We start from the raw sequence: 27,073 nt of genomic DNA on the forward strand, positions 1-27,073 counted from the left end.
CAAAACAGCTACTATGAGATAACAGGTTTCCAGGCATTGATCAAAATTGAACCGTGAGAACTTCCCAAAGCATTGTGGCTTCATGCTGTAATAACTTTACTGGACTCCGCCTTGATGTCGTTGTTCAGCTTCATAACTCCAAATCCTTACAAGATGAAAATAATCAGATCTAAATCAGCAAGTAGAGTGATCCAAAAACAGCTCAAAGACTTCTTTTGGGATCCTACGCATTTACAAAATAGATATGGACCCCACCCCTCTCTCAATTGTGCAGTACTGTTGGCTTCAGATATAAAACAGATGACACCATTCGGGGGTGAAAAACAACACATATACGTGTGATGAACCAAGAGGCAGTGGTCCAGTGGTTAAAGAAACAGGCTTGTAACCAGAAGCTCCATGCTTCAAATCCCAGCTCAGCCACTGACTCATTGTGTGACCTTGAGCAAGTCAATTAACCTCCTTGTGCTGTCTTTGGGGTAAGATGTTGTTGTAAGTGACTCTGCAGCTGATGCATATCTCACACACCTTAGTCTTGTATCTTCTGAAACACTTTGTGATGGTGGTCCACTATGAAAGGCGCTATATAAAGATTATTATTTATTAATCTTGTGAAGCTTCAGTTTTATAACAGCCTGGCAACAAGCACTTCCTCTATTAGGATCAAGTTTGATTTTTCTGTTAGTAAATAGTAAACGTAATTAACAGATCAGCCCTTGCATCTGGCAGTGTTGTCTTTTGCTGCTACACTATGACTGCCCATTGGTGGTAGAGCGACTACTAATCTGACATTGTTATAATGGTATAATCCTTGTATTTCATAATGTCAGGTGCTCAATTTATTTTAAAACTGCTTGGATCTGTTTGTTTATGTTCTAAAATGTGTATATGTTAACTCCACTTCACTTTATTATTTGACTATGCTTTTGCATTTGGCTACTTTAAACAGTTTAGCATAAGTAGTTTATTGTCTCTTTCAATATAGCTCCCATTTAAATGAAGTATAATTCACACCGTTATTAACAGGCACGTCAGACTCAACACCTTTTTTTTTTTTTAACTCAAATTTGCAAAGTTAGCTTTTCATTTCATACATTTTTATTTTTTTAAGTTTTTTTTTTTGCGTGTTTGAGTACAGAGACACCAATATCCCACAAACCCGTATGTATCCCCCCTCCCAGTGTTAGTTTTTATACTAGCCTCATTTACACTGCTAAGGCTTGCTGAGAGACAGCCTCAAAAGTTAAATATACTGGTGACTGTATTAAACATGCCAAATATTACTGATTACAGAAACAGCAATGCATGATGATTAACAATAACAAATTAAACATTGCATTATTGCAAATTCAGAAGTTACATGTAGTTTAAGATGATGTGGGATGACTCAAAGTGAAGCCAGTTTCTTTAATGTGTGATTTTGAAGTAGCTCTCAGCTTCATTTTGTGGTCATGGGTAGTACAGCAACAATTATTTTTTTGCAGTCCTACAAAACCCTATTTAGCAAATGTAAATAGAATATTCACTGGTGTATGTTTGTGAACTAAGAATTAAGAATCACTAAGAATTTAATTATTACACTGGAGTGTAAAGTCTATTTTCCATTTTAGAAAAAAAAGGAGTGAATGTGTTTAGTTTTAAATTAACGAGTTACTGAACAACATATTGCTGTAAATCACACATCGGGAGAATGGCATTCAGTCTTGTTTTACTATTTTTTGTTCTTTTTGGTTTTGAATGATCAAACTTGAGGTCAAGCTACAGACGGAATAACCCTAACACCCAAGTCAGCCTCATTGTGCAGCGCCTGTCTTTACTTTCTAGTTTCAGGAAGGCTGTATGGAGCTGTAATACTAAAGAAAAACAAAATGTGATTGTTTAATAATTAACTTAAACAGCAGAATATCTGATATGTAGAAGGGCAAAGGCAAAAGTCTTACTGTTTTCCTTGCACAACTGCCAGCGTTGACATCAGTTTTATTTCAGCTCTTCAAAAGTGCGTTAAGTCTTTCAGACAAAAGCAGACCTGAAAAAATGACAAGTGTTTCAAGAACTAAGGTCAAACTCAACGATGGTCGGCTGATGCCAATTCTGGGTCTTGGAACATGGAAGGTGCTGTACAAAATTTGTTTGTTTTATTTATACTCAAATAAATGTTTACCCCTGTGAATATCCACAGTAACTTTGCAGTTTTCCCATGCTTTCCCATTATTATATTATGCAGTTACCATGGTTTGCCATTTTTAGCTTTACCGTACTGTACCTCTCCGGACTTAACAATGCTGATAGTTTGCTTTCCCATTCTTTCCTCGTGGTTTTTTACGCTTTGCTATGCTTTTACCATGGGAAACTTTTATGAGTTTTTTTTTCTTTTTCTTGTTTTGATTTTAGTTTTAATCAGCAAAATCCTTTTCTTTAAACATGGAACTTTGATCATTGTAAACAATTGTAAGCATGTATGCAGATCAATGAAGTCTTTCGTGAAAAATGTAAGTGCATTTTTGGCTTCTGTTAACTTTTAAAAATGCTGTTTGCCTTTGCAAGGCCATAATATTTCTGGACAAGGACATTTCATGGAACACTGAACTTTATATAAGGTATATTCAATTGATCTAATAAATCAATAGACTTTTAAGTATTATGCACTGCAGAGATGTAGATGTTTGTTGTTAATTGTTTGATTTTCATAATGTTGGTTCTCACAATCTAATTATCTTGGTGTCTGTTGATCTGCCGCTGTTAATATCACTTGAAAAAGATCCTGAAATGTTGTTACACATACAGTACCATTCTCTGTGTGAAGAAGGGTCTCCTTCTCTCTGCCCTCAGTCTATCTCCACTTAATTTCCAACTGTGTCCTCTGGTCCTGGTTTCTGTAACTTGCTTAAAGTAATGATTCAGGTTAACTTTGTCAACTCCTTTTAAAATTTTAAAGATGTCACTCATGTCCTCCCTAATTCTTCTTTGTTCCACACTCAGTAAATGCAGTTCTTTCAGCCTGTCTACATACAGTAGCTCAGACCTTTAAGTCCTTGGATTAGTCTTGTTGGACACAGTATTCTAAGTGTGGTCTCCCCAATGCATTATACAGCGTCATTAGAACATCCTTGGATTTGTACTGTGTTTGCCTTTTTGACTGCTTTAAATCCAGCAATAAGAGGATTTAGAGGAAATGTGTGGCTCTGGTTTTAATCTATAAATAACATCACAAAACAAACCCTAGTTAGTCAAGTACTGGAGACAAATATTTATATAGCCCAGTGAAGCACTGCTTAGATGTGAGGCTGAAAATGTACATTTTCAATTTGAAATTCACTATTCTGTATAGCACCCTTCTATAAGTTTACCATGGTACATTTACATGGTTATTCTGCAGTTCTCCCATGGTTATAGTATGCATTTAGCATGCTATGTTTTTTTTTTTTTTTTTTTTTACCATACTTCTCTGGGCTCTAAAGTGCTTCATACTTTCACTATGCTTTATTACTCTGATCTTTTACTTAGGTAAGCCTTTAAAAAGGGCGGGACCAGAAATATTGCATTGCACTAAAACAAAGGTATTCCCGTTAAAAGATAAGACTGCATAATTTAAATACTTTTTTTTAAATTAGATTGGTTTCTGTTTCCAATACAATGGGTAAACAGACATTTTTGAACTGCAGTAACCATTTCTACAAACATTATTATCCAAGAAAATAATGGGAAGAAAAAAATGATTTAATACAGAATACTCTATATAATTTGTTTTAGAAAATGATTACAGCAGACTACTTGGCTTTTGATATCATTTCAAGTAGTCGCACTCAAGTAACAAAGTAATCATATATATATATATATATATATATATATATATATATATATATATATATATATATATATATATATATATATATATATATATATATATATATATATAACATTGTATATTGTACATTGTAACATACAGTTTTTAAAGAACCACATATTATTGAAAACACATATTTTCATTTTAAAACAAACATTGTTTGAAAAAAAGTTTTCAGTTTGGTTGCCTTACCTTCCAGGAAGTCTTTTACTGCTTCACTTGCTTGATTATTTCATCCCAGCAGTTTCTCTTGGCCAAAGCATGTCATTGGCTGAGAGCATGTCTGTCATTTAGGGGAAGCAGCTGATTGAAGGTTTCTAAAATGGTTTCTAAAACATGTGCTTTGTTTTTTTTTTTTTTTTTCCCAAAAACTGCACATTTGAGCCTAATGAATAAAAGTGCATGACAGAGAAAATTTGTGAAAGAAATATGGTAAATTACTTTAAATAATTGAGCAAAAGGTTCATTGCAACCCTCGCTCTACAATCTGCCTTCAGGTGCTTCTGCTGTCAATGAAATCCATTGTTGAAAGATCATGCACATTTAAACATAGATATAGATTTAATGAGAGCCAGGCTACGGTTGTCTTTCTTTTACTGCAGACTTCGTCATCACAAGTGTTTCAAGCAGCGGTGGAGACAGCTATTGCTGCTGGATACCGACACTTAGACACAGCATACTCTTACAGGAATGAGAAGGAAATAGGGGCAGCCGTAAGGGCCAAAATTCAACAGGGGGTCATCAAAAGAGAGGACATGTTTATTGTTAGCAAGGTAAGAATAATATTTTTTTATATTTGGGATTTTATGAAAAGCAGCAGATTTTAGGATGAATGATCTTGGTTAAAAGTGTACAGTTGTCCACGTAACATAAATATGATTCCTGGCTGTCTAAGAATATAAGCCTCCTATCTTTCTAGATGTGTTCCCGGTTATTCAGAATAGTATAGACAGCTATAATAAATGCTGTCACAGAAGGCTGTATGTTACCCTTCATCTGACACTGAATATTGCTCTATTGTCTATAAACATAAACGCTCAACAACATGATAAGCTAATAGACTCAAAAACTGTAATTTTGTAAAGAATATAAGACATGATTTTTGTTGCTTTCAGTTATGGTGCACATATAACTCCCCAGAAGATGTGCCTTTATGTCTAAGTAAAACCTTAAATGATCTTCAGCTAGACTATGTGGACCTCTACCTCATCCATTTCCCTGTTGCTTTACAGGTAGGTACAGAAGCAGATTTCTGTGAAATTTGCAGGACTTTTATCAATTTTCCAAATCCACTGGGGACCAGTCCTGTTTGTTTCCATTGGTAGTAGATTCCTATACACTTTGATGAAGGAAGTAGCCTGATAAGAGTTCAATAGTGCTGCAACAATGTATCACAAATAATGCAATCATCAATGAATACTTTTCATTAATATTATCTCCTTAAAAAGCATCATTAGCTTAGTTATTTCAGTGTGGCCAAAAGTAAAGTAATTAGCCATCATTTGGGCTTGTCAGAGTAAGTATGAATGATATACTTTTTTGAGTTCTTAGAATTATATTAGGTATTTCAGAAATAGTTTTGTAGTGGTACTGGAATATTAAAATAGTGTCAAACACAAAGAATTAGGCAAACCTGTATTTGGTTAAAATCCTTCAATTGAGATTGATATTCTGTTTGTTATTCCAAATATAAAAACAGTGCTAATCGTTTCATGCAGCTGTAGCGTCCAAGGCAAATTACGCTAGTGGCAGGTGGCAGGCCACGTCCTGCAGAATCCCCGAGTGGCTCACCTGGTAAAGGCATAGCCACGTGGTGAGCAGGGTGTGTTAATCAGGTTTGCATCCTGGCTGTGTGGAGGAAGCGGAGTTGGAAATTCTAAACTGGGGAGAAAATCAGGGGTAAAATAATCAAGCATACTACATTTTATAAAAATAAATACGCAATAAAACAAAACTGTGACTGCATCATACAGTTTCCTTGAAATATTAGTAATGATGTTAGGAAATGATTTGTATCTATATAATGTACAGTATGTTGTCATCACTCTACAGTCATTTTGACAGGCTCGCTGGGTTCTTTAGAGTTTAGACTATATTGTAACAATATTACGTGTCCTAGAATGTAGTTCTACTGTATGTATCCTCACATCATTTATTTTTTAGAGGATAGATGATGAGTTCTTTCCTATGAAGGATGGCAAAGTCCTTACTAAAGACACAGACTACCTTGACACGTGGAAGGTAACCTATCAATTTGTATTTCATTAAATACAGATATTCTCTCTCCAGGCCATCATGATTGCAGCATGGGAGCAATGTATTTTGTAAACGTCGTGCAACATGAGTAGTTTACGATCAAAATTATGAACAAGGAATTATGGTTTTTTTTTTTGTTTTTTTGTTTTTTAAACAAACTGAAGAGGATATAGTTTCTGTAGTTTGATAGATAATATAGCTATTGTTGAAATATATATATAAATGACTATTGGATGTCCTGATCAATATCTTATTTCTCATTAAAGCAACTTTTTTGTGAACTTGATACCCAGAGAAAATCTGTATAGTTTAAAAGAGGGTGTTTTTTTTTTGTTTTTTTCAGGCAATGGAATCTCTTGTGTCTAAAGGCCTTGTAAAAAGCATTGGAGTCTCCAACTTTAACATCCTTCAACTGGAGAGGTTGCTCTCTGTTGCTAGGATACCACCAGCTGTCAATCAGGTAGGTCTTTTACAACTGTATTTAGGTAATAAAATCCTCTGAAACATCTTATAAAAGTCGCAAGGGAATTTTGCAGTTTTCCCACGGTTATACTATGCATTTACCATAGTTTACCTTTGTTTGCAATGTTTCTTAATGTGAATTACCATACCTCTGGGCTTTACAATGCTTACTTACCTATGTTTTGCCATGCTTTTACTGTGCTTTATTACTCTGTTATGATTTTACAATGGGAAACATTTATAAGGGAATATTCAACATGCTGCTATTAGCAATTACAATGCATATTTGACCAACTTAAAGGTTTGTTATGATTTTTAAGAAGCTTAGTGGTCCACTGGCATGTATTGGAAAAGGTAAACCACTGTACAACACTATGCAATCTTTTAAAATATAGCATGACATAACTGCTCCCAAAATTGATTTTATTTAATTCTATTTCATTACATTTTTTCCAATTTTTTTATTATTTTATAAAACTGAAGGAAAAGTGACCCATTTTATACCAGTTGTATGCTTTTCTAACGTTCCAAATTGTTTACTAACAGACGATTGCTTAACTGAGATGCTGTTTTTGTCTGAAGGTTGAACTACATCCTTATCTGACCCAGACTGACCTTGTGAAATTCTGCCAATCCAAAAGCATTGCTCTGACGGCATACAGTCCCTTTGGATCCCCAGGGAGGCCTCCACAAATGTAAGTTAGAATGGCTTCAATTAATATATATATATATAATATAGATATATATATATAGATATACGTATATATATATATATATATATATATATATATATTATATATATTTTACAGAATTAACTTGGTCTGCATTTTTTTATGCTTTGTAAATACTTTTACCTGCAGTCATATGGGTGATAAGGATCCAGAGAAACTACTACAGGATCCTGTTGTTGCTACCATAGCAACTAAACATCAGCGAAGTTCAGCACAGGTAGGAAGTAGTGTGTGACACTGCAATGCAATACAGCCAGAACTGTAAAGCTCAATTCAAAGGAGGTTAGGATGAGATTGTATAATGCACTGGTGCAAAAGGAACCAGACTAATCCTGGACTTAAATGAATGCTCCATGAAGAAATGTTGAAATAATCTATTAAGCATAGAACAAGAGCTGGTGTGGACTTGATTGAAGTCTTTAAAATCTTAAAAGGTGTTGACAGGCACTAACCCAGGGGTACTCAATTAGATTATCTGGAGGGCAAGATAAGACAATGTCCAAACCTTGAGGGGGGGGGGGGGGGGGGGGGGGCCCACAGGGCATTCAAGATGTGAGTACTGGTGGGGGGGTCTTTTAAACAGTCATGAAAAGCTGACTATCGAATCATACTTTAGATACAGTAACAGAACGATGCAACACTACACTTGCACCAATCAACTAATCGGCAAATAACTATTTACAATGATACAATGTCTGATCACCATTTGATAATAAAAATACAAAGCAAATATATTTTTCTGACAACATATAAAACAGCATGTTATTCATTTTTATTTTATTAAAACTATAACATTTCTGAAAATGACTGCGCAGCAAGGATTCAAGTTAACTATTTCAATTAGTGAGCGCTTTATTTAAGTTGTAAGCATCTTAAGCGCCTAATTAAAAATGTAGCATGGTGTCTAAATATGCATGTTCTAAGTCCAATGTGATTCAATGTAAATTAAGTTTCTAAGTTGAATACATAGCATGACAGTATAGAGGAAAAATAAACTGAAGTTCATTTCCACCGTGCCGTCTTTGAGAGGCGTGCTGTAGGTACATTTCCTGTGCATGAACACTTACTGGTGGCTGCATTGCTATGTTTTCCTAAAAATACTTAGTTTATCATATGAAATATAAAGAAAATATAGACATTTGCACTTAAGTTTTTCATGTATTTCTATAATAAAGCCAAACTGTTTGTTTCTCATTTTAAAACATACAGCAGCTCCTCTCAACTTCCCAAGCCTTTCTATAATAAACAGGAGACACATCTGGTGTTATGCAAGATTTAAAAAATTAAAAAAAAACTCTGACACCAGATCAAACGCAATAGGCTAATCAATCATATAACTTAATACCATACCTAATCTAAAGTACATTTCCAACGTATTTAAATTAAATGAATACATAAACTACTTTCACGTTCATGTTCCAATCACATGGATTTCCAATACTATTTATCCTAAAACTATATGTAAAACTGTAATATTCCAGAACAGGTTTGCTCCACTGAATTAACTAGAAAGCAGAGGACGTCAAAACTTAATTATAATGTGTGTAGTTCAGGCAGAAACAGTAGAAAAGTCGGCTTTTTTTTCTATCCCTGCCATTGTAGTTTATTTGCAATAAACAAAGAGGCAAATGACACATTTTCATAAAATAATATCGTTAATGATGTTTTATTATTTTTTTTAAAAGCTGTGCACACAAGTGAAAACTGTCAATTTAAATTAAATAAACCCTTCAAGAAATACATGTGGAAAAGGGTTTTTTTGTTTATTACTCTCCTCATAACAGAAAATAGGATCACAACAAAACACAACGTTGATCACTATACATAACATTTCAGTTGCTAATTTGGTCAGTGTCTGGGAAGTGTGAAGCATTTTCCAGTGATGTGCATTAACTGCATCTGTAAGCCCCGATTCTGACTCACTCGTCAAATCTGAAACATCACTTTGTTGATGTTGTGTTAATACCACACATCTCTAGCCATTTTATCCACAGAAGTGGATTTTTGCCTTAGAATTAATGTGCAGCAATGTTTGTAAGATAGTTTCTCAACACTAAAGGAAATAATATTCCTCCATACCGCTGTTTTCATATCGCAGTAACACTAAGCTAAATGGGCAGAGATTGGTGACGCGTGCCAAAATGAAAACTCATCAGAATGAAAGCTGGCCAATCAGCTGACTTGTTTCTGATTAAGTTGCCAAAGTAAAGTTTAAAAAAAAAACACTTGTTCGGGGACACAAATACTCTGTAGGTAGCGGCAACATTATCTTGCCTATCAGCAATTTCAGCTTTTGTAATGAAGGACAGCTGATGCTCGACGGGCCAAAAGGAAGGCTCTCGGGCCAGTTGAGGAACCCTGCCCTAACCTATACTTTCAGTTCAAAACAGAAACCAGGAGTCAGAATTGGAAATGAAGTTGAGATAGGATGGAAGCGTCCTAGTGCCAAATAAAACTTTCCCACTGCCTCTTCTGGTCCTGGTTTCTGTGTTGCACTTAAATAATTGGTTAGGGTTAACTACGTCAACTCCTTTTAAGTGTCCCCTAATTATTCTTTGCTCTAGGTAAATTAAGTTCTTGCACCATAACTCCTTAGCAAATTCATTTAAACTCTGGGATTAGTCTGGCTCCTCTTTGTTGGACTCTCTCCAGGGCCACACTGTCCTTTTGGTCATGTAATGACCAAAACTGAACACTAGTAGTGTGGTCTCACGAGTAGAGCTAGCAAACTGTAGAGGTTAAATTTTAGCCCAGCCCTGTGTGCAGTTTAAAAATACTGCAGGTTGCTTTATTGTAATCACACAAGAGTGAGGTTACAGTGCTGGAGAGAACTTCAAAATTCTCTAACGCAGCAGAGTTCACAATTTTTTTTATATGCAAATCAGCATCAGTATTCGCCCCACAAACTGCTTGAGCCTTTTGTCACATCAGCCTTCACAAACTGTTCATCTCTGTACTTTCCTGTTATCTACTAGCCTCCAACCCCCTTCTAGCAGTATGTTCTCTTGTGACATCTGCTTTTAACTGTTTATCAACTCCAGGCAACTTCTGCTTAGAAAAAGCAAAAGAAGCAATAATACTGCAGACTCACATTAACTCTTCAATGGGTTTAAATGTCATTGTTATTGCACCTTAATAATACACAATTTACTTTCATAGATCTTATTGAGATATCATGTGCAACAAGGGATTGCTGTAATTCCAAAAAGTGAGAGACCCAATCACATTCTGGAGAATACCAAGGTAAAGTCATGACAATTATCAAGCTTGAAAATGTGATCCGCATGCTTCCAGTTGATATTTCACATTTTATTCACTGAGGCCGGAAGCTGACGATGAATATTTTCAGTACGGAAGTGAAAATGCACAAGTTAACTGATATCGATTCAGTTGGCAACTGACTCAATCGTAAATCGGGAAGGACAGTGTTTCTTGTATTGAAATCAACACATTAATGAATGGATTTTTTAAATATCTGTCAATGAATACTTCTTGAAGGCAATTCCGAACAAGAGTACTTGTATCGGCACACTATCATTATTGTTGATTTATTTTTATTGTTACTATACAACCAACTGATGCCCAGACCATACTTGTTTGTCTTTTAATATTCTCATCTCGGTGCTTGAATCTTTCAGATTTTTAATTTTATTTTGGATGAAGAAGATATGAAGTCCTTGCAGAGTCTGAACAGAGGCTGGCGGGCTTGCTGTATTGAAGGGTAAGGCATGGTCTACGATTGTATTTTTTGTTATAAAATATAAACTAAATCAAGAGCTGCATCTGTATTCATCACAGTTCATTATGTTGAAGCAAGTTCAAAGGCACATTTTGTAAAATAAGTACTCTGTTTAAAACTACTTGGAACAATAACTGGCCTGGACCTTACTGAGGTGAAGGAAGATAATTTGAAATTCTAAATTGGGGGGTAAAATAACTGGCAATAAAATGAATACAATTTTGAAACAGTCTTGTATCGTACAAGGGTAGCTACAATGAGTGGTAACATATTTTAACGTGCCAATCGTATCACAATGGTGCTGTATAAACCAATACACATTGGTAATCCAAATCGATTCATCTGGGTTTGATTCCTAATTGGAACACTAGATTATTTTGGTGGGCTCTACCTAGCACCCAAAAAGATATTTATCAGACTTGAAAGGTCCAGGACACGAGGGTCTGGGAAAGGGGCTTGCCTGCACTATGCTTCACTGTATTTAATATATAGTTCATTTATTTTTGTATACACCCTATATTCTGGAATATATTCTTTATAGCACTTATTCATGGATACAGTTCCAAGTCATGCTGGTATGACGATATATTTGCACAGGTTATCAAATGAGATTACACCCTCCAGTGCCATTTTGTGAATCTTATATATTTTTTATATACTGTACCATTAAGTGAAATGTTTGTCTGCTTGAGTTTTCAAATTATTTATGTCTATTGCAGGGTCAAGTCACATCCCTACTTTCCTTTTTAAAGAGGTCCCATAGAGTGTCATGAAGATCACCAGTGAGGATGAGGACTCCAGTAAATGAGTGGCTCATCTTCAAAAATAATTCATAAACTCCATACATATTTGTTTCTCTGAAAATGCATGGGAGAAACAATACCAGTATGATTTATATGGTTTTAATGACTTTTTTTATTGTTTTTTTTTTTTTTTTTTTTTGGTTTCTATTTTTAAAGTGTGTCCTAATAATTAATAAATCCAAACTTGAATGTTTTAATCTGTTTCAGACTGTTACTAGACTGTTCATAAACACTTGTATACTGTAGGTCTCCTAAAATCCCACCCACATATGTGTAATATAATATTTGGACAAATATATTTAAGCATGGATTATACGTTATAATATATTCTACTTAATCTACTAAGAATGATATGACATACAGGCAGAATGTATCCTTTTGTGGGAAAGTATTTAAATGTATGTGCATCTGGTCTGTAGGTACTGTATATAGACGAGGAAATACATGTCTGCATTGCATATAGTAATATGCTGAACCGACCAGAAACAGTTAACCCATCAGGAGATATTTTTTGTATCTCTCTGGGAACTATCTGGGAACCTGTCCTTACCTGTCCCAAACCTGTGATGTGTAATTCCCCCTGGAGCAGATGAGGTGTCAGTGGATGGTAATGTAACTCAGTATAGAATTGGTTAAGCACATTGTCCACCCTCCATACCTGTCCTGTCAGGAATATGATCATACATTCAGATCAAATGGGGCCGACACAATAATAAAATCTTAAGCCTGTATTCATACCTTTTAAGCGAATAGTTTCACAAAAAACACCAAAGTAAAAGACAGACACCATTCATGAACAAATGTCTAATTTTATATGAAATATTTTTAGTGTTTTAAAGTTTCTTATGAAAACCAGTTTTACTGGTAATTTATTAATGATTTGTAATGTTAAAAATGTAAAATACTAGTGCTCCCTCATTATTTCAGAGAAAAAGAAAAAAACAGCTTGCTAGCTAGCTGCAGTATGTCTTGATTGCTCATTCCATGAATATCTGCTTTCCCAGAATGTTTTTTTGACTATTCAGGACTACTTCAAAGCCTGTTTTCCAGAATGGTCTCGAGATTTGTGTTTTAATGGTTAGATGTGGCATTCCTGGGGAAATGAAGCAAGTCAGCCCCTCTTCCAAGCTGTCAAACTGTGCAGTGTAGCCCGAACGTCCATCTGTTTCTATAGGGTAGTACTGGTGTTTGGAAAGCCGCACTTGTGCTGCTGTTTCCCTGACCTTCAGAGAAATGATGTGACCTTGACCTTGCCCTTGTGCTGAAGTTTGTAGTAAAATTGCAATTTTTTTGTTTTCCTTGTCCAAACCCCCAAAAGTGTAGCTTTTAAGGCATTAGAAAGCACTTCTAAACAGATCCTGTTGATGAGATTAGCTTTAGATAATTTTTTTTGGAGTCCCATAATTGTACAAACTGTAAGCCATGCTGCTTAAAAGATTGAAGTCCCTCTTCAAGTGATTGCTTTAGAATTCACAGAGCGCACTGCTTCATGAAAACTGTTTGAACGTTTGAGAGATAAAGGGGCTAGCACCCTTCCCAATAAAAATCTTTGTGAACCCCAGTGTTCACATTCTGGACTCTAGAAGCGCAGCGTTTGTGGAAGGCTGTGAAAGTGTCTCCAGATTCTCTGCCTGTGCTGCGAGGTACCATTCAGTGGAAATCTCAGGTAACGTTTTAATAATGCAGCAAAAAGTTCATTATTTTAAAATCATAAAAGGGATAATACATTCTAAATATTTGTATTTTCACTAATACATTTTACCAGTATCACATTCAAGAAGTACAGTATTGCTCCCTTCAAGCCTTATTCCATAACTATTAAACAATAATTAGTATTGAAAGATCAAGTAGGATCAGAGGCTTTCTAAATGTCTTGCAAATAATGGACGGAAAACCCCTCCCACCATGCTAATACAAAACTGGCTTCTTTTTCAGGTTTGAATGAAAGAGGGGCGGCTGGCCAGCCCGTATCATTCAGCATGAAATGGACCATTTAAAATGGAGTTTTGTACATTGATAAAATGGACAGCAAAACCTTTGCAAATGTAAGTTGGATAGAACTCAAAGAATAAAAACCAGTAGACTTCTTTGTACAATTGACTGCACCAGTGTTTTTCATTTATATTGCATGCCATGATGAAAAGTCTTTTTTGAATTAAAAAAAAAGAAATTAAAAAACAGAATGATGTCATATGTTGGTTAAATCACCTAAAAGTAAAGATGTAGCCCCTAAATGTTTTACTCCCACCCCAACCTTTAATAACTTCAATGCTATTTTCACATAACTGCTCTTTAGTGTTAAAAAGATGTTTCAACATTTTAAAACTTTGGGGAGTGAAAAGGATTTCAGGGTAGAATACTGGATTGTTGTTTTACAACATCTTTTAATACTTTGTAACATGCAATATTTGTTCTTCATTGGCTTTACTAAGCATTGAAATATCCCATGTATTATTAACATGTAGTTAAATTACATGAAAATATTAAAATCGGTCAAAACGCAAGTGTCACTGTAGCATACATTTGGCTTCTCTGCTACAATAAAAAAAACAAAACAAACAAAAAAGAAAACCTCTAATGACATGTAGTGAGTGGCCAAATAGATGTAACTCAATTGTATGAGTTCATTGGTCATGTTCAGTGTGTGTAACACTGCTTAGAAAGGTTTAATACATGAGTTTAATTGTAATGTTGTACAGGGGGTCAATCATCCACACAGCATCTGAATTAATGGATGTATTCAAAAGAAGAGCATTTAGGCTGGATAAACTAGAGACATTTTCCTAGCAATAACTGCATAAGGGTATTCTGTTCAAGTTCTCCATATAACATACAGTGCATAAAGCTGCCTTGGGATAACAGCACAAATTACTGTATAGTGCTCACTAGAAGGCACAGGGAGGAAACCAGAACATAAACATCATGCTTAACTGATTGGGCAAGACATCATCACCTACTGTAGCCTTCTGCTAAAACTATTAAAATAAAAAAACACACATCAAATTAGAAATTATAAGTTATGTAAAACCAATACTTAATGTCTTAATTTTGTGCCATTTGATTTATATATTATACAACTAATGCATCGTAAAATTCAATGCAAGTCCCACCAAAACACAAATTCAACCATGTAACATTTTTTCTACATACAAATGTTCACTTTTCCTTTAAAGGATCAAGGAAGGCCTTCACCTGTAGCCTGTTGGCAGTAAATGGGGAACTGCGAAAGAACACATGTATTGTATTTAGACAATGATAGCAGGTGAAGACATGACGTTTCAAATAGCAGCTGTCCGTGAGAAGTAGACTTGTTTCCATTAGATTGTCTATAGAAGCTGAAGTATACTTTAATGAAAAGCTGCAGTCTATTCTTTAAAACCAGGTTTAGTTTGGTACTTTGTGCCGTGCCTTCTAATCATGTTGGCATTATTTTACCATTATGGGAGTGCAGAGTCAAATAAACTGAAATTGAAGCTTCAGAATTGTAGAGCTTTCAATATAAGGACTGTTAAGATTTCCCTCCGTCGAGACAAAACATAAATAGTCCTTCATCATTCCAGCCGGAGTACTCCACCTGTAGTTAATAAAGTCAGTGAGCTGGTTATGTAGTGTGGAAGGGGGGTTCTTTTTAAATAATATTACAACTGTCCCATCAACCCTCCTGTCCAAAGTCATCAGTAAATTTCTTTACTTTCAGAAGGTCTTCTGTATTTACTGTGGGTCTGCTGGTGGTCAGGGAACGCAGCATGTCCGACTAAAAAAAAAAAAACCATTAACCCCCGACTCCATCCCCAAATCCTCACAGTATCACATTGGTTATCCACTGCCAAGGTATACTGAAACACAGAACAAACACAAAGAGTGCCACTGTTGTTTTTTTTAAATGTCTTTTTGTATAACGATTCTCTTACTTGAGCCAAGAGACTGAACAACCCCTGTTCAATGTGTCTGATGGGGCACCTCAATTAGAAATCGGTATAATGGGAATTATATAAGGGGAATGGTATATCTGATAGTTGCATTGTTTTACATTGTATTGTATACACCATGAAACCTACCATGCAAATGATGGGCTCTAAGAGTTTGTCACTGGGAACATCCATCCAGGTCATCTCAATTGCTTCTGGGTCACCAGGACAGCAAGGGGTCAAGAGGTCATTCACAATCACATTTGGATTTGTTCGGGATGGACCACGAACCTAAAAAAAAAATTTATATATATATATATATATATATATATATATATATATATATATATATATATATATAGCTTAGTTCAGCTGTTTTAATCCTACCATCATCCAAAAACAATGAAAGCTTGTCTCTTTTTTGCAGAAAAGTGGTAACTAATTGCCAGAAACTATAATTCATGTTTGAAACAAACGTGTGTAGTCTATTATTGTAATGTAATTTACTAATTTAAAACGAACATAAGAAAAATGATACAGACAAGAGGAGGCTATTCGGCCTATGCTCTTCTGGTTCCTAGCACCTCACAACTTTGTCAAGTTGGGTCTTAAAGGATCCCAGTGATTAACAGTAGAAATAGGTTATCTCTTACATACTCTCATCATTAATTACACTATGTAACACAATTTTTGTTCCTGGGTAGTAAGTGTTATTTCCTAATTGCTTATGCCTCAAAAGTATAGAAAATGGCTATTATTCCCCGTAAACTTTGCTTTTGTGACCAAGACAGTGATATTTCAAAATATCACTATTTCCAATGGGAAAATGGGCAAATGTGTGTCTTTTCGTTCACATAGTCAGAACAAAACAACATATGAATCCAAATTAACATGTATTTATACTAAAGTAATACAAAAATGACTACAAAAGATTTAGAAGTGAGTAGTTTTTCGAGATTTACGATTATACTGTATTTACACGTTGTTACACAGTGTTATTGTTTCTTGTTTAAATTCAATCTAATTATTTTTCTTCAAAATCAACATCTATAACAGTGTACATGAATCTTAAAATGCCAGGTTTTGGTCCTTAATCAATTAGACCATTTACGATTAATGGACTACACCCTACAATGTGGTCTGTGTAACTGATATGGCAAACTTAAAACAATGTGGCAGTGCAACAGTTCATTTTTACTGGTACATCACAAATGAAACTCAGAATACAATTGCATACCAATATACTGAAAAAATAACTTATACAGTCTCTAATACCAAGGAGTTTCCACCACATTGAAAATGGTTTGAGCTTTTTGCAGTTGAAGTATCACCAGTAGCAAATTTGCACAATAAAATACGAGCTTCCTTCATGGAGGATGCTTAAAAACCACACGAGAACAGCTTCTTGTAAAAATGCAAGCCATTTGACTTTTGATATACCCACAACTTTGAAATTTTCCAGAGCTGCACCAACCTTTTTAAAATGTGTGGCTGACTGTACTTTGCGCACAGGCTGCATGAGCGCGTCTCGTACAATAACGCTAATGTCAGCTCCGGAGTATCCTTGTGTCTTTTTAGCCAGCTCTCGCAGATCAGCCTCCGAGAGGTTGCGAGGGGTGTTTCCCAGGTGAAGCCTAAACATCTGCGCACGGGCTGGTTCCTCTGGTAGAGGGATATAAATACGCTTTTCAAACCTGTGAAAGAGAACAACAATATCACGAGACTAAGCATAACACTAGAAACTTTTTTCCCCCTGGGCATAATGCAGTAAAATGAATATGTGAAAAACACTAGTATCATATATACATTGCTCCCCCTTTGTAACACTGTAGTTGGGGGCCACAGTTAAAAGACCGTGCTGTTTGTGGTCCGGCTTATAACGAGAATACTGGTGTAATGGCATTATGGGAAAAATGGGAGCCATGACCGTACCGCCTTATAATTTACAAAGGGCTGCTTTAGATAGAGTGAGCACAAATTAAATACATATATTAAATCCTTACACCAAATAAAATAGTCCCATGTATAACTTTGAACTACACACCAAGTTAAGATGAGTAAATTAATTCAATTAAAAGATAAAGAAAGTAAGTCTTTTTGATAGTGTGCACATTGCCATTGAAAAAATACACCAGGGGGCGGCGTTGAGACGGCACTGAGTTATTTTTTTTCTTCCTGTCAGTGCAGACACACCGAGCAGAACAGACGTGAGGAATAAAATAAAATTCACGACGTCTCGGATTTCAGTAACTTGTTCAAGATCTGTGTCAGACAGGGGTGGATAATGTGCACAAGTGTCTTTTTGTGGGTTTTTTTAGCGTTCAGAAACTGCTAATACATTATTTAAAATGACAAAGTCAGGGTGAGTGAGCATAAAGACAGTGATTATTGATTTTTTATTTTTTTTTCCGTTTTGCTATCTTCCAGTGCATTTAATTGTTCTTCATCCAAATTGGCATGTCTGTTTACTACTTTTTGCAGGTAATTGGTCACTCAGTTTTATAGATACAGTGGTACATCTGTGAGTGAGTTTATGCAAGACGGCTACCGGTATTTAGTTTAAATTTTGTGAAGCAGCGCAATGATTTAGAATATGCGACAAGGCTCCATCTGTCCATATCCATCCAATATACGGACAGCTGGAACCTTGCTCGACCAATCACATTGCTTATTTCATGTTCCATTACGAGCCCTGGATTATAAACCATTCAGAAAGATGGCAAAAATCATAGAAAAAAGGTATGAAGGGTTAAAAACCCCAGTAACGGCAGCTATATTTCCTTTAGGCGATAGATTACAACCGGTATTAACCCCTTTTGGTGCACGTTTTCTCCCGTCACAAAGCTTAGTATCCTCGTTTCTATTTCCACAACTTACCTTCTCCGAATAGCAGCATCCAGAACCCAGGGGATGTTCGTGGCACCAAGAACCAAGATTCCATCATTGTTATTCCCAACACCTGCAAATCATACAGAAAACTACATAAAAATAGAAGGAATCCTTTTATTAGTATTCAGAGTGAAATGAAAAAGAATCAGATGACACCAGATTTAAATTCCAGCTCAGGAAATGCTACAATCAACTACTGATGCATCATTAATGCAGCAAAGTAATATTTCTAGAACTGTGATAGATAGAAGCACTACAAAAAAAAAACGTAGTTACTTCTACACTGCTTGTAGTGGCGTAGCGGCAGTCTGGGTGTGTTGAAATGTGCAAATAAGTAAATGGTTAGTTGTGTGAACAGTACGTTTACCTTGCATTTGTACCAAAAACTCGGTTTTAATTCTCCTTGCAGCTTCACTCTCGTTCTCATTTCTGGACCCACACAAGGAATCTACTTCATCAATGAAAATGATGGAAGGCTTATGCTGACGTGCCAATTCAAAAAGGTTCTTCACGAGTCTGAAAGAAAATAGGATGATTGTTTAATAAGTAAAATACTAGAGCATACTTTACACACTTTGCTGTTAACTCAACAAAAGGTGGAAAGAATAGTGGTTCTGTTTTGGTTCTTTTTGAGATACAGTACCTCCTGAAAATAGAAGCATTGGATTTTACCGAATATTTTACAGAATATTACCAAATGCTTACTGTTTACTAAGGTACATCTCACGTCACAGTATTGAAGGTTCCTATTTATTGTTGTATGATTAAAACTACAACTAAAGCCTTGAGGAATTCACTGCAGGTTTTATACAAACTGACTCATCTGAAATGAAGACCTGTACCATGGACTGGAAAATTATAGTTTGACAGTTTAACTACAGTAAATACAGTAATGCAGTTCACATTTAAATTCTCTGTAAAATGTTATGTTAGAAAAATAAGTTTAAAATAGTTTTAAAGCTTAGAGATAAATACAAACCAAATATATTTCAATGTTAATGTCAAAAAATGAACTGTACAACATGCGGAGAGATCTGAACTTACTTCTCACTCTCTCCCAGCCACTTGGACATGAGATCAGAAGAGGACACAGAGAAGAATGTTGAATTATTGGCCTCTGTAGCCACAGCCTTCGCCAGGTAAGATTTCCCAGTTCCAGGAGGGCCGAAGAGCAAGATTCCACGCCAAGGAGTACGCTTTCCTTGAAAAACATGGCAAAGTTATACAACGGGTAACAACTGACCAAAAAGTACATTCTTTTAGTTATTACAAAAAGAAAAACCCTCAGTCTTACCTGTAAATAGATGTGGGAACTTGATGGGTAAAATGACAGCTTCTTTTAGCGCCTCCTTAGCCCCTTCTAACCCAGCAACATCATTCCACCCTACATTGGGTTTCTCCATTACAATGGCACCTTGGAAACAGAAACATTACCAAATAATTACTGTATATTACCCATACAAGCTATTTTAAAATGTACCCAAGTGACTGAAATGCTTACCCATCAGCTGTTCCTGAAGTTTCTTCCTCTCTGGGCTTTCACCCTCACTGTCGCTGTCACTACTAATAAAAAAAAAAGATACATTTACTATAGTACAATACCCATATAATGAAAAACAGACGACAGCATAAACAACACCAACAACTGGGACTCAAAATCAAACCTTCTCTGTTCTGGCCTTTTTAGGTGCCATCTATGGTTGCTGTAGAGAAAACTCTACATATTTCTTAAAATACTTTCTAACTTGCGTTATACAGCAAAACTTTTTTTTCGCTCTACTTTTTCAAAACATTTGAATTCCTTTTCACTTTTGCTACCTCTTTCCTAGGGTAGAAGATCAAATATGCTATCAATTATAATGTAAAACAATAGTAATCATATGGGTTTGCAATATTTTATATATATTGAGAATATATTCATTGACAGAAATTGCAATGGATATAAGGAGTGGGCTGAAGCTAACTAGCCTGTTATATCAAAGTTAACACAAAGCTTATTGAATGTAAATTAAACTTGTATTACTGTATATGGTCACCAAGGCTGTAAATTCAATATGACCAAGATTCACCACAAATGATTACTTTTCAAAAACTTAGTGCGACATACATACAAGACAGGCAGACAGCCTCCACATCCTCTCAGAAATGCATTTAACAAAACAAACGGAACAGCATTTGCTTCAGTAATCTCGCACCCTTTGCCAGAGGTTTTGTTTACCCTTTGTCATTCTGCTGGGACTCCTTCACAGGTTTCTTCCCTGGTTTGTCTTTAGTCTTTAAATAGTCCTTCAGCTTCTCCGCTCGGTCCAAATATTGCACACACTTTGCTCGGATGCTCTCCTTTGCCTTATCACTGTGAGCCTCGTCTGAAACACACAAGGGAATGCTCACAACTGGACCAGTGGTTTTCTAGATATATGCCACAGATCTTCAGGCGGGGATAACAAGGTATGTCAATTTAAGTGTTTAAAACTCTTAATAAAATATTATTGAGGGGGGGCGGGGGGACATCTAAAACGCTTATTCCATCTCCCTTTGTCACAGAACACATACAGCATATTCAGCTTGGATCTCTTGTGCATTACTTCTTTAAAATCTAAATGTGGTGTGGCACATAGCAACATCAGTTCAGCTGTCAATCACAACAGGATAAGCAGTTCTCAGACTATACTTAAACATGTAAGGGTGACTGTGTCTCACCACAGAGTTTGTTGGGGATTTGTTATTTTTGTCTGCGGGGTTCACTGTAAATAAATAATATTTGGGCATCAGTGCTGGGGTTCGCAATCCCTCTGTCTCTCTCACTCTCAGCGGACTCACACACCCTTTTACAGCGGCCTTCATATAATTGCTCTTATTGTAATTTGAAAGGGCATCTCTTAACCCTGTTTTTTCAGAATTTTAAACTCAATATAAATGAGGTTGTGGTACAACTCTTAGTATATTGTATCTTAAGGAATAACACAGAGGGATTGATTTCCCAATGTGGGCAAAGTGCACATGTAATACATTTACTATGAAGGAGGCAATGTGCCTGCAAGTTGCCCACAGGAGAAAACGTATGCCAGAAAGAGGTTTTAATTTGTCACAGTCTGCAAGATGTGCTTACATTTAATAGCATGTAAAAAATACTCCACAGCATGCTGGTATAGCTTCAGGGCCTCCTCGTAGTTCTTTGCTTTATCTTCTTCTGTGGCTTTTGTCACAAGGTCAATCGCTTTCTGCAACAGTCAAAAAGGAAGTTAGAAAGGAGAAATAGAAATGAACATTGCTAAGGGGGCTAAAACCAATTTCAAAATGTTTTTCCAATATGACAACAGCAAGAGAACATTCAAAGAGGAGGTTAAATGTCTAAGAGAGACAAATGGCAAAATCATAGACAAAGAAAAAAAAAGCAAATATATTAAATGATTACTTTTCACAAGTTTTTACAAAGGAGGATACGGACAACATGCCCCACATGTCAACCTGTTCCTATCCACGTTTAAATAACTATAGCATAATCGAGGCAGAAGTGTTAAAGGGACTAGGAGCTCTTAAAATAAACAAATCCCCTGGGCCGGATGAGATCCTCCCAATAGTACTCAAAGAAATGAAAGTTATTTACAAACCGCTACCCAAGCTCATGCAACAGTCTCTTGACACAGGGTTGTACCGACAGACTGGAAAATTGCAAATGCAATACCGATCCACAAAAAGGGAAACAAAACTGAATCAGCTAACTACAGACCAATAAGCCTGACTTCTATTATATGCAAACTTACGGAAACTATAATAAGATCCAAAATGGAAAATTACCTATACGGTAACAGTATCCTGGGAGACAGTCAACATGGTTTTAGGAAAGGGAGATCATGTCTAACTAACCTGCTCGATTTTTTTGAGGATGCAGCATAATGGATAATGGATAATTGCAAAGCATATGACATGGTTTATTTAGATTTCCAGAAAGCGTTTGACAAAGTCCCGCATAAAAGATTAATTCTCAAACTGAACACAGTTGGGATTCAAGGAAACACATGTACATGAATTAGGGAGTGGTTAACATGTAGAAAACAGAAAGTACTGATTAGAGGAGAAACCTCAGAATGGAGTTAGGTAACCAATGGAGTACCACAGGGATCAGAATTAGGTCCTCTGCTATTCCTAATCTACATTAATGATTTAGATTCTGGTATAGTAAGCAAACTTGTTAAATTTGCAGACGACACAAAAACAGGAAGAGTGGCAAACACTGTTGCAGCAGCAAAGGTCATTCAAAATGATCTAGACAAGATTCAGAACTGGGCAGACACATGGCAAATGACATTTAATAGAGAAAAGTGTAAGGTACTGCATGCAGGAAATAAAAATGTGCATTATAAATATCATATGGGAGATATTGAAATTGAAGAAGGAATCTATGAAAAAGACCTAGGAGTTTTTGTTGACTCAGAAATGTCTTCATCTGGAATCAACTCCCCAGTAATGTTGTTGAAGCGGACACCCTGGTATCCTTCAAGAAGCTGCTTGGTGAGATTTTGGGATCAATAAGCTGCTACCAACCAAACGAGCAAGATGGGCCGATGGCCTCCTCTCGTTTGTAACCTTTCTTATTTTCTTATGTTCTAAACTCTTCGTATATTGTCATCTTAAGGAATACACAGAGGGATTGAGGTTCCAATGTGCAAAGTGCCAGGTAATCATTTACTATGAAAGGAGCAATGTCCGCAAGTTGCCCACAGGAAAAACGTATGCCGAAAGAGTTTTAAATTTTCACATCTGCAAGATGTGCTTCATTTATAGCAGGTAAAAAAATACTCCACACCTGCCTGGTATAGCTTCAAGCCTCCGCGTATTCGTTGCTTTATCTTCTTCTCTGTGGCGTTTGTCAACAAGTCAATCGCTTTTTCTGCAACAGCCAAAAAGGAAGTTCGAAGTCACATAGTGAATATTGCTAAGGTCTGCAACCAATAACAAAGGGGATTTTCCAATTAGGCAGCAAGAGAACAGTCAAATTAACATTGTTAAAGGGGCTAAGGAGACAGTGGGGAAGCTATAAAAAAGGCCAACAAAGATGCTCGGATATATTGTGAAAAGTGTTGAATTTAAATCAAGGGAAGTAATGTTAAAACTGTACAATGCATTAGTAAGACCTCATCTTGAATATTGTGTTCAGTTCTGGTCACCTCGCTACAAAAAGGATATTGCTGCTCTAGAAAGAGTGCAAAGAAGAAATAGGACCAGAATTATTCTGGGTTTAAAAGGCATGTCATATGCAGACAGGCTAAAAGAATTGAATCTATTCAGTCTTGAACAAAGAAGACTATGTGGCGACCTAATTCAAGCATTCAAAATTCTAAAAGGTATTGACAGTGTCGACCCAAGGGACTTTTTCGACCTGAAAAAAGAAACAAGGACCAGGGGTCACAAATGGAGATTAGAGAAAAAGGGGCATTCAGAACAGAAAATAGGAGGCACTTTTTTACACAGAGAATCGTGAGGGTCTGGAACCAACTCCCCAGTAATGTTGTTGAAGCTGACACCCTACAATGCATTAGTAAGACCCTCTCTTGAATACTGTGTTCAGTTCTGGTCACCTCCCTACAAAAAAGATATTGCTGCTCTAGAAATAAAGAGTGACCAGAATTATTCTGGTTTTAAAAGGCATGTCATGCAGACAGGCTAAAATAATTGAATCTTTTCAGTCTTTCTGCAATCTGATTCAAGCATTCAAAATTCAGAAAGGTGTTGACAATGTCTATGAAAAAAGAAACAAGGACATGGGATCCTTCAAGAAGCTGCTTGATGAGATTCTGGGATCAATAAGCTACTAACAACCAAACGAGCCAGATGGGCTGAATGGCCTCCTCTCGTTTGTAAACTTTCTTATGTTCTTATGTTCTTATACGGATATGTAAAAACAGAACCAGAATTGAAAGCAGACATCTTACTAGTGCCAGAAAGACACTAAATCAAAACAATATAGGAGGCACAAATGGGTTAATAATACTGTATGTTTAATATTTTGTACCCTGGAGAGGGGCTGAAATAAATAAGAAAGCTTTAGGCAACATTTCCATCTGCCACTGGGTCTAACTGGAAAGCAATTTTAAAATCAGACCTTCAATTGGGATTCTGTCAGCCCCAGTTAGAATTGAAGGCTTGCAGAACTCAATCTCTCCAACTCGCAGTGATGGTGGAAGGTATAATGAATGTCCAATGCGAAGGATGCAGGCAGGTTTTAAAACGTGACAGTCTGTGGATAAATTACACTCAGGGAAATTTGGTGTTTGGTGAATTAATTATAAACAATTTATAAACAGCAACATACAAGCAATCATTTTTGTGCAGTGTCAGGCTGAAGATTGGATTTTAAGCTACAGCTTGAACTAGTAGCTCCAGTTTGATGAAATTGATTTTACAGACTGGTTTCGTGTTGTAGATTAAAAGGGACATTAATTAATCTCAGTGATTGTTCAGTGATGTGTGATTTAGCTGACTAGTCAGAAGTTACAGTGGTGCAGTATACAGTAAATGGGAAACTAACATTCCATTCTAAACCAATGATGTCATGCAGAAGGTTGTTTAAAACTGAATCAATGATTTGATTTCCAGTCAACAGAAAAAAAATAATGATTAATTGGGCTCTAAGGAGTAAAAGGCATAACAGATGGAATACATCAAGGGGCCATACACATTTAATAATGTGTGGGGAGCGACTTCCCAACAGTATGAAGGAATCCGAAATTCCATTAAAGACCATAATAACACAATGAGATCTAATCAATTACTTAAATCAAACCCAGGACTGCTTATTTAAAGCATAAGGCCTCTTACTGCACATTCATTCATCCTCACCATAGGCTGGATTCAGTGAAGTCATACAGCTCAGCAGTTATTTAAAGAATCTCTTGAGAGTCTTTTTTGAGTAATATAATCGTGAGAAATTTAACACAATCGTGAGCAGGCTCATAACATGTGCATTACATATACAGCACAACATATTTATATATATCCTTATGAAAATCACTAAGCTTAAGTCATAATTGCAGATTCAAAAATCTTAGGATTTCTCTCACACTTGATATTTAAATACTGATGCTCAATTACTCTCATATATATATATATAATTTGTATACACATTCTCTGAAGTTTGCCTTTCATTAGAACTAAGTAGTATCTACAGATTTCCACTGTAATGACAATACTATATATCGGTAGTGTACAAGTTTTTATGTTTTATATGGCATTCATTAATGACTGCTGCCTGGACAATCAGAGGAGACCTTTTACCCACCGACGGGGTGGACTGGCACCACGTCACCCAACTCCATGTAATGACCTAGAACAGCTTGAACAATCTTCAGAGCAAAGTCCACCCACTCTCTATAGAGCAAGTGTAATGTTTGTTAACTAAATCAGTTATTTATATCGTCGTGAATTACTGGCCCCGGTAATTATAACGGCAACTCAATACAATACAATCATCATTTTCTGTTGACATTACGGTACCTGTAATGTTGATGTTGTCATTTCACCTCATTCAAAACCTGGGAATCATCCCCTTAGAACACGTCTTAGTATACTTCAGCTTGTGTATAATGTTCCTCTTGCTGCAAAAAAAAATATATAGATATATTGTTTGCGATAATAAACATATAAACACTGCCAAACTCAGACCCTGACATCAGAGGAAGCGGATATGGAAACAGTGTTTGAAATAAAGATAAATGTAGAAGCATTTATCATACTAGGACTAATCACAAAGGTGTGCGGATAAACGAGTGCTGCCCCCAGTGTCAAACATACCGATGGTCAATACCATTTTCCACACAAAACTAAGAACGATCTGACCAGTACATTTCATAACAACAAAACAAACAGCCAAGTTATATTAAAGAGGTGAGTGGTAAAGATATACTACAAAGCCAGCACTGCAGTACTGCCTATGTACACTATATTAATTACACAGCGCTGTGTGTAACCTACTTTGTGCTCTGCAGAAGCTAGAATCAGAGACATGTTTCAGCACTGTTTTCTTACATTGTAAAAACTTTGCATTATCTGTTTAACCCCACGGTGACTACCTGCTGTCTTTTACATGTGTTTTTGAAACAAATGTTGAACAAGCTTTCCTATATAAAAATTTACTGTGGTTAATTTTCACAGTCATTTTGGAGCGATTGCACTGAAAGATAACACTCCCTGCTATTCAGTCCTAGGCCTTTCTCAAGCAGAAGGACATATGTGTCGCATATTTTGGTGGCTTTGTAATGTGGATCAATATCCACTGTGTGGGTGTAGTTGTAACTGCAAAATTAATTTCAATTGTGACGTGAGACAGATTCGAACACAGCCTTTCAGTGGTGAAAAGCATGTAAAACATACCTACCCTCCCAAAGGAAATGTTCATGTAAGCATTTGATCCACTATACATTAGTGCAGGCTGGCACCAGGCA

The 27,073-nt window shown here is 36.1% G+C and overlaps 2 protein-coding genes across 5 annotated transcripts; one reads left to right on the forward strand and one right to left on the reverse strand.

Moving 5' to 3' along the window:
• The first annotated feature begins 539 nt into the window (after positions 1-539).
• On the forward strand, positions 540-14,339 carry zgc:56622 (uncharacterized protein LOC326033 homolog). Of its 3 annotated transcripts, XM_041267966.1 has the most exons (11): positions 2,023-2,112; positions 2,392-2,489; positions 4,447-4,617; positions 4,960-5,076; positions 6,008-6,085; positions 6,444-6,560; positions 7,145-7,257; positions 7,423-7,510; positions 10,453-10,536; positions 10,932-11,014; positions 11,752-14,339. In XM_041267966.1, exons 1-11 carry the CDS (start codon positions 2,106-2,108, stop codon positions 11,780-11,782), a joined length of 987 nt encoding a protein of 328 aa, XP_041123900.1. In that variant the 5' UTR covers positions 2,023-2,105; the 3' UTR covers positions 11,783-14,339. The 3 variants fall into 3 exon arrangements, with proteins under 3 accessions (XP_041123901.1, XP_041123900.1, XP_041123899.1); XM_041267967.1 differs by lacking the exon at positions 2,392-2,489 and having other exon boundaries at positions 540-2,112; XM_041267965.1 differs by lacking the exons at positions 2,023-2,112; positions 2,392-2,489 and adding an exon at positions 2,522-3,557.
• LOC121325468 (vacuolar protein sorting-associated protein 4A-like) lies at positions 14,243-26,311 on the reverse strand. 2 transcript variants are annotated; one of them, XM_041267962.1, is made up of 11 exons: positions 26,127-26,311; positions 21,742-21,853; positions 20,851-20,998; positions 20,134-20,195; positions 19,927-20,046; positions 19,677-19,833; positions 19,000-19,148; positions 18,621-18,702; positions 17,218-17,437; positions 15,894-16,034; positions 14,243-15,589 (listed from the first exon to the last, which is right to left on the reverse strand). In XM_041267962.1, exons 1-11 carry the CDS (start codon positions 26,145-26,147, stop codon positions 15,488-15,490), a joined length of 1,314 nt encoding a protein of 437 aa, XP_041123896.1. In that variant the 5' UTR covers positions 26,148-26,311; the 3' UTR covers positions 14,243-15,487. The 2 variants fall into 2 exon arrangements, with proteins under 2 accessions (XP_041123896.1, XP_041123895.1); XM_041267961.1 differs by having other exon boundaries at positions 14,243-15,671.
• Between the last annotated feature and the right edge of the window lie 762 nt (positions 26,312-27,073).

This window comes from Polyodon spathula, chromosome 13 (genome assembly GCF_017654505.1).
Source record: "Polyodon spathula isolate WHYD16114869_AA chromosome 13, ASM1765450v1, whole genome shotgun sequence".
In the NCBI taxonomy this organism is placed as follows: Eukaryota; Metazoa; Chordata; class Actinopteri; order Acipenseriformes; family Polyodontidae; genus Polyodon; species Polyodon spathula.